Source organism: Nansenia antarctica (assembly GCF_963989245.1).
Source record: "Nansenia antarctica genome assembly, chromosome: 3".
Taxonomy (NCBI): Eukaryota; Metazoa; Chordata; class Actinopteri; order Argentiniformes; family Microstomatidae; genus Nansenia; species Nansenia antarctica.
In genome coordinates this window covers 57,898,736-57,907,137 of record NC_137688.1, presented here as the reverse complement: position 1 = coordinate 57,907,137, position 8,402 = coordinate 57,898,736, and the positions used below count along the sequence as shown (strand labels likewise).

Here is an 8,402-nt window from a genome sequence, read left to right as displayed (position 1 = left end):
AAACAACTTTATAACAGCTTTGATGTTTTCTTGTTTTTCTTTTTATTCAATTCATATTGTGTCATTTTGCATTGTGGCAGAAGCAATAATAGTGCACTGGGGGGTGGGGGGGAATTGGCTGAATCATTCATAAAAACAAGACATTAGCCTATAATGGCCAGACATGTCATACATGACTTCAAAAGCTGCTCAAAAGAGAGAAAGCTGAAGCTCAACTCAGACAAAAGAGAGATCATAAAGTGCTGTGAATTTAACACAGAGAACAGTGTTTTTAATCTCAATATTATGATATGAGATCTTAAGGAAGGAGGGATCCCATGTTAAACAATTCCTTAAGGTAACCTTAACTCCATAGAGGGGAACAATAGAAAGGAACACAAGATGATAGTGGTATAAACTCAGGTGCAAACCGCTGTTGATATGTCCTGTAGCAAGGCGCTTAACCCCGACGCTGCTGTCTTGTGGCTGCATCTGGCTGCTTCCAGCCTGTCATGTGTGAGTGAGTGGGTTGGGCACTGTGACTGCAAAAAAAATATATTTGTCTTTGTAAACATTTATTATATTAAGAAGGTTAGTTTCTCTCTGTAGTTGATGGATATTGTGAGGTCATCATATTTTTGTTCGAGTTTGGGATAACTGAATGACAATGACAATTAGCCCTCTCTTCCACAGGGATGTACTGCTTGGTGAAGCACTTCCAGCACTGTTTAGATAGAATGTACAGCATCTCTGAAACATTCAACAGAATACACAATATGGATGTGCTGCCCATAATGTACAGGAAAATCTTCTTTTCAGTGGCTCTGGAGATGTAGCAGTCAACAGTGTTTGGACACGGGCTCATGCTGCAGCGAAGCAGTCTGGGAACATCAAAGCCACTGTACAGGAAGTAGAAGGCTAGGAGTGAGCCCACCTCAAAGGCGGTCTTGAAGACGAGGCTGGCCAGATAGGTACAAAGCAGTCCTCCGTCAAGCCTACCCTTGTCCTCGTAGAGCTTTCGCCCATGCCTGCTCTCCCTGTTCTCACGGTAAGCCACATGTAGTGCCACCAACAGAGAGGGAGTAGACACCATGATGAGCTGAAGAGCCCATAAGCGTATCTGAGAGATGGGGAAGAAGTGGTCGAAGCACACATTGTCACAGCCAGGCTGCTGAGTGTTGCAGACAAAATCTTTTTGCTCATCCTTCCAGACCTGCTCAGCAGCTGCCACAAACACCAGGATGCGGAAGATGAAGACGACGGAGAGCCAAATTCGCCCAATGACAGTAGAGTACTTATTCACCCCACTCAGAATGTTCTCCAGAAACCCCCAGTTCATCTTTTGTTTGGTTGATTGTGCCTGTGGATGAGGAAGTATCTGTCACAAAACAAGACAAATGATACATTACCTGTTTGGTGACAGAACTGACAATGGAAATCAAATTTACTCAGGAATAACAGATAAAGAAGCTATTATGTTGTAACAATACATGTTTGTATTTGCCTATTCCTCTCCCCACCTGATGCTTGTATTCTGGGTGTACTTGGCAACAGCATGAAAGGCACATAATACAACTCATTTGTTGCAGTCATTGTTTTGTGTTCCTTTCTATTCACAGATGCTTACTATTGCATGTTGCTGAAAGCATCTACATATATATATATATTTGGATTTTGTTTGCCTTATAGGTTACAATCAGACAGTTTTAATCGGCAAATGCATGAATTATGATTTTGTTAAAAGACTAGTTGATTGATTAAATGTAAGATCAATAAATGTTTTTATTTATTTGTAGTGCGCAATAGACTACCTGCAAGTCGACAATGCAGCCTTCACAACAGCTAGCTAGACAGACAGACAGATATTAAGAGGAAAGAAACTCACCGATCAACCTGTTGATGTTTTAGTGTTATCTGTTTGGTAGATAAAGAAAGCGGATACTGACCAATGCCTTCTTCGTTACAGTAGATGGAAGTCAAACACACCTGACAGCGATACCACACCTTTTTTTTGTAACAAGCGGATTGGATAACCGGTTGCAGAGCAACCATGTACAAATAACTCGATCATCTCAGGGTTATGTTATTGACATGACGAAACTAATGGGCCTTCAGGAAAGAAAATATCCAATCAAATGTTTCATCTGTTTATTTGACCATTTATTCAGTACTTTACACAGCTTTACACAAACGGTGCCAGTATTGCAGTAATAGTATATATAGCCTAGTAATAAGTCAATTTAAATGTAGCCTATATTTGATTGCTAAAACAATTAAAGACTCCACAGGTGTCGTTTGAGGTTTATGGCTACATAATGTGTCATGCAGGTTTTATTGCCATAGCCTATGTGTCATATAACAATTAATAATTTATTGTGTACTCACTTTTCCCCTGCCGGTCTAGTGACATTATTTTCCCGAAATAAGATACTATACCTTGATGAAAATGTATTAGGGAAACGTATACAAGCCCTGGCCATTTTATTAATGGGAATATATTTGCCACCATCACCCAATGACGATAAACAAACAAACAAAAATACTAATGCTATCACATCAGTGTACTCTCCAGCCAGGCGATGGCGCTGTAGTTCTTGTTAATACGTTTTCAGCCGCAACTACATCGTCTTTGAAGTTGTTGACCATTTTGACTTTCAAAACAACGGACCCGGCTAGCTAGCGTTACTGTCGTACTGTCGCGTTACTAGCGTGTAAGACGTTGTTGATCGTTCGAAATGTTTTCTATCAATACATTCATTCACAAGCTTTGCTTGTGCCTCGTTTCCCAGTAGAATTGGACAATGTCATCCCCGGAGTCTGGAAGTGGGAAGGAGGCTCATAAAGAACAGGGCTACAAGACCCCTGGGCTGAGAGGGGCGAAGACAACCACGCTTTTCCGTGCTGTCAATCCCGAGCTCTTCATCAAACCAGTAAGGATAACGTTTAACCCCTACTACATTATAGATAGAATTGTTTGTGACGGGTCATTTTGTTCTTGCTGGCAGTTCTAATGCTTATTTGTTTTGCAGAACAAACCTGTTATGGCTTTTGGACTGGTGACAATCACCCTGTGTGTGGGATACCTTGGCTACCTTCACGCAATGAAAGACAACGATCAACAGTTGTACGAAGCCATTGACAGCGAAGGGGAGAAATACATGAGGAAAAAGACTTCTAAATGGGACTGATCTTATTGAAAGTGAAGGGGAGAGATTCACGGGGAAAGTATTCAAAAATGGGACTGATATCAGGAGAAAGACTGGAACAGTGAATGGGAGAGTCGTGAAGGCCTTCAGATGGGACTGATGATTGTGTAGAATATCCTACACGCGGATGATCAACAGATGTATCATGGCCAAAGTTTGATTGTATTTATGAAAAAGGATGATTAAAGAGTAGTCTTTGTAATTCTGACTCCATTTTTTGCAGAGTGAGACCCATAGAAATGTTTAGCACCATATGAAGCTGACCAGTGCAGTGCTCAAACGTCACTCATCAATTGATCTTGCATTTTCCGCAAACACATGACCTGGGAATCTCTATAGGCCTATTTTAAATTGGTATACTGACAGGCGGCAGGGTTCTGTAGCTTGATTGGGCTGTGACTCGATGCAACCATTATAGGCCAGGTCGACTGAAAATTCTGAAATGGATAGTTTTCTAAGCCATGCGAAACCCAACTCACACACTTTCAGAAAGAGAAGAATGTGTGTGTATCAAAGCTGCTACTGAGGAAGCATGGTCCAAGGTAACATCTCCTGTGTATAATTATTTGTGATGCAAATAATTGCAATACAATTTAAAAGGATTTGTTATGAATAAACTGCTTATACTTATGATCATTACTTTCAGGCTGATCTGGAAGTTGAGAAAGTGGTGCTGCAGACACTTCAATTTGCTAGAAAGCAGAGAGCCCTTTTAAGGAAGAAAGTTCAAAATGCTAACTCTAACTTGCAGGTGTGTTGAGACTCAACTGTGTATTACATGTATAAAAGACAAAAAACAATTGTCCCTCTTATGACTATTGTCACTTTATTTATCTTATTGTCTTATTTGTCATTGTGCTGCAATGTCAAGAATCGTACTCTCTTACCTAACTCTTGTGAGGTAACAATAAAACATGTTTTACATTTCTCTCCTTGCTGTCACAGAGGCCCTCCACCCTGCTCAAGCTCCCTCACCACTGGGGTAACCCAGGACTCTGTCCTAGGGCCCCTACTGTTCTCCCTCTACAGCAAGTCTCTTGGCTCGGTAATCTCCTCACATGGGTTCTCCTACCACAGCTACGCAGATGACACTCAACTCTTCCTGTCCTTCCCCCCTCTGACCTACACGTGGCAAAACACGTGTCTCTGCATGTCTCGTGGACATCTCAACATGGATGTCAGCCCACCATCTCAAGCTCAACCTTAACAAGACTGAGCTACTCTTCATCCCCAGGAAAGCCTGCCCTCTCCAAGACTTCTCCATCACAGTGGAGAACTCTACTGTAACCCCCTCCCTGACAGCCAAGAACCTTGGAGTGATCCTGGACAACCGACTATCCTGTGCGGAGAACATTGCAGCAACGGCACGCTCCTGCAGATTCTTCCTTTACAACATCAGAAGGATACGACCATTCCTCACCAGAGAAGCAGCGCAACTCTTGACCCAGTCACAGGTCATCTCCCGCCTTGATTACTGCAACGTACTCCTGGCCGGGCTCCCCGCCTCCGCCATCACACCTGGCTGGTGTTGAACCTCCCCAAATGTTCTCATGTCACCCCTCTCCTTCGCACCCTGCACTGGCTCCCGACCCATCTCTTCAGGTTACACCTTAACTGCTCCTCCTAAGACATCTACTACCCCCCAGATGTTTTTCCTTCTATCACTGAGACTGCCAATGGCCCCGGGCGGGCCTGAGCTAGATTGTAAGTCGCTTTGGAATAAGACGTCTGCTAAATCAATATAACGTATCAATAAAACTTGAAACTTGTTATAACCCACAACAATTGCCATAATGAAGGACAGGATTCTATGTGTGTGTATGTAATGCAAAATGTTCTTGGGAAAACGAGACAGTCTTACGAAGTGTTACCATGAAATCATAAAAAAAAACTTTCTTTAATGTATTTTCTATGTTTGAATCAGGAGACTTTGAGTATGATATCAAAACAAAGCGCCAGGTCATGTCTGACATTGAGAAACTGCGCAAGAGAAATGAGGAAAGAGCCTCTAGAGATCCGAGGGGCATTTGAGAAGATAGCCCAACGGCATGCCAGGAGTGTTGTGAGAACTAGAAAAGAAGAGAAACAAACAACTGCACATGCTGCCACTATCCTGGAGAGGTTGGTAATCATGAGATAAAGGTGCTGATTTAAAAATAAGCTCATAGAAGAAAAATCTTTTTTTATTTTGATTGATCACTTTTGTGTGATAATTACACATGGGACTTTCTGCTAAAACCAGAGTATGCAAAGCTTGTGGCCAGTAAAAAGAAGGATGAGATTCTGGAGGAGGTGGGGGCTTGGATGGCATTGAGCATCACTGGTAACATTGAGAACACCTGCAGGGAGGAGCAGGAGATTGCCCAACAAAACTTAAATGAAGTAGAAAACAGGTAGGCTACAGAGCAGAACTGACTGCCCTGAAGGAGTCAAAGAAAGAGCTGGAGGCTCTCCTATACAAGACTTCTAGGGATCTCTGAACCACTGTAGCTGAGAAGCAAGTGTACATGGATGATCTGGAGGAAACCAGGGTGGCATTTCAAGATTTAATCAATCAGCATTTTAAAGAATTAAGGCCCGATCAAGCTAACTTCATCCTCCCATCAAAGAAGATTGACAGGCGGTGAATGAATAAAAGCAAATGGTGACCCTTCATACTAGTCAGACTTGAAGTTACAGACATGCATGAGATAAACTGCTAATGTTTAATTTAAACTGTCATTCCACACATTTGCTCTAACAATTATTTTAATGTGTAATAACTGCAGTCCTTCATTGTCTATGAAGATAAACTTCAGTACAAGATGTTTGGGAGAGGCAGTAGAGGCAGATTACTAAAATTGATCAGTAACCATATTAAAAATAACCAAAATCATATTTTGCATTGCGATTTCTACATAATATGTAGATGAATGTAGATAATATGTAGTAAATAAATCGGAAATTACTGCATCTCCAGGAATTGCAATGTTGCCATACTTTGAAATAATATCTGTATGTTTATTTCAAATTGTTTGTCAACCTGTTTTGTTATTATTTTTCATTATCTTTATCTTTATAGTCTATCTCATGCATTGGGCATTCTCAGAAAAAGAAACCGCTATATAGTAAACAAATTGGCGTCTGCACATGCTTGTCATGTTCTCTTGTTATCTCTCCCCGCCCCCTCCAGTTGTGAAGTGATAAATGAGGCTCCGTGTTCCCTCAATGGGACAGCTCAGCCGTGTGATGCGCTTCGGAATGGATGCAACATGGCGGAAACAAGGGAACCAGTATCCAACGTCTGTTTTCTGAACTCCCATAGAGGACGTTATATTAACGATGGTTTTCAAAACATTGAAAAACATAGAGGGATAGTTCCTGAATTGTTAGTTTTTTATTTCGGCGGAAAAGTAACTATGAAAGACAACGTATGGATAGCTGAGCTGTGAGAACCCAAGATGAGCCGTCACGCAACAGGTACAAGTGAGTCAAGTGCGGCTGATAAACACGTACATTTTTGCAACATGTTTCTGTTATGTTAGTCAGACTCGTGTACGCACGACTGTGTTTGATACCAAGTAGGCCTCATGTTAGGAGGTACTGCTATAGCAAGAGTGTTTTTTTGCTGTGCTAAAGCAGAAGTTGGAATTCGCTGGACTGGTTTTCCCAGTGGATAGGGGAGAAAGGTATGAAATAGTTTCAAGGCATGTTTTTAATGTAAATATTCGTTTCCCACAAATCCTTCCAGAATTCCAAGGGTCCTCCCCCTCCTTGGCGTTGCCTGCAGATCATGTGTTGAATTCGGGAGCAGTACTATTACCTGGTATTACAATTCACATTTTTCAGAGTGCTACTGACTGTTAATCTGAAAGCTATTTACTATATAAAAACACTGTTGCTGATTAGCTGATTGCTATTTTCTGAACAGGTGCCTTTGATCAACATGGTTGTCCTTTGGTTGTGTTCCCTGTTGATGGTCATTGCAAACTAACTTCAGATTTGAGCAAGGAAGAAGTGGTTGACTTCATAAACTACTTTCTGTGCTTACACAAGTATGTAACCTATTCCTTTGTGCTTTTCAAGATGATTAGTGTGTTTTAAGATTATTGCATGAACCTGTCAACTTGTAGCCTGAATCATGATAAGCCTCACTAATCTGCTACTCACTTGCTTTGATAGTAAAACACTGGAGAAAGAGAGTTTGGTTTCAGTTGTGGCTGACCTGAGGCAAGCCAGCCTTACTACTACAAGATTCATCTCTGAAACTCTTCTTCTCCTTGAGGTATCTTGTCATTTTGCACAAATGGGAGGTTTGAACTTGGGGGTGGAATGAGGAGTAAATGTAGGCCTATTTGTTGTCTACAGAAACAGAGGTTTAAGTGGATGACACATTTTAAGTCTTGACATCTTTATTTCAGTGTTGGTTATAAGGTAGGCAATTGCTTATCACAAACACCATGGTTTGGTTCATAAAGTTAGATCCACTTTTACACAACTCTGAAGAATTGTTGATTCTGTCTTGAATGTCCTAAACAGAATGTAGCAGTTTTTTCGTTCAGCATTCAGTTCAGCCATGAAGAGGATTTAAAACAAATTGTGCCACCTCTAATGTCCCTTTGTCGTTCCTAATATCATTATGTAACTTTATTTTACCAATTCAACTTCCTGGTTGGAAGATAGTCATGGTGGAATTCTTCTTGGGGCAAAAATACAGAATCTCTGGGAGGGGGTGGATCACATGCATTCTGGATCATATTATGCTTTCAGTTATTTAATAATAGAGGAGTTCAAGTGAAATTGCATTTCTGAGCTAAATTGGTTAAGGTGTTTGGACATCTTGCCATGTAAGGTTTGTCATCCTGTGTTCTTTTAGTAGAAAAGTCATCATTTTGATTAATTAAGAATCAAATTGTTGGATTGCACTGTCCATAAACATGAAATTAATTGTTTGGTTATATTTGGCTGTTGCAGTGAATCTTTCAGCTCAATTTTGCTATTGATTTTTATTTTGGTTCTTGAATTTAGTGTCCCACTTACTTTAGTGTCCCACTTGAAATATGATGTGCCTGATTTTGACTTGTAGTCATTGACTGTAGATGAAATTGTAATATGAATTTCTCACCCCTTATAGCTGCATAGCAGGACTGTTCACACAGTGTACATGATTCAGCCGAAAAAGAAAGATGTTCTTAAACTATTATTGAAACTTCTGTTACCGGCACAGTGTTACATTGC

General features: G+C 40.8%; 2 protein-coding genes across 2 annotated transcripts; one reads left to right on the top strand and one right to left on the bottom strand.

Moving 5' to 3' along the window:
- Positions 1-571: 571 nt before the first annotated feature.
- On the bottom strand, positions 572-1,318 carry gjb7 (gap junction protein beta 7; the record flags this gene model as incomplete). Its single annotated transcript, XM_080527387.1, has 1 exon — positions 572-1,318. One exon carries the CDS (start codon positions 1,316-1,318, stop codon positions 572-574), a length of 747 nt encoding a protein of 248 aa, XP_080383513.1.
- A 1,324-nt stretch (positions 1,319-2,642) lies between these two features.
- Positions 2,643-3,924, top strand: smim8 (small integral membrane protein 8). The gene is made up of 2 exons (XM_080526774.1): positions 2,643-2,909; positions 3,009-3,924. The coding sequence occupies exons 1-2, from the start codon at positions 2,781-2,783 to the stop codon at positions 3,165-3,167; spliced, it is 288 nt and encodes a 95-aa protein (XP_080382900.1). The 5' UTR covers positions 2,643-2,780; the 3' UTR covers positions 3,168-3,924.
- The last annotated feature ends 4,478 nt before the right edge of the window (positions 3,925-8,402 follow it).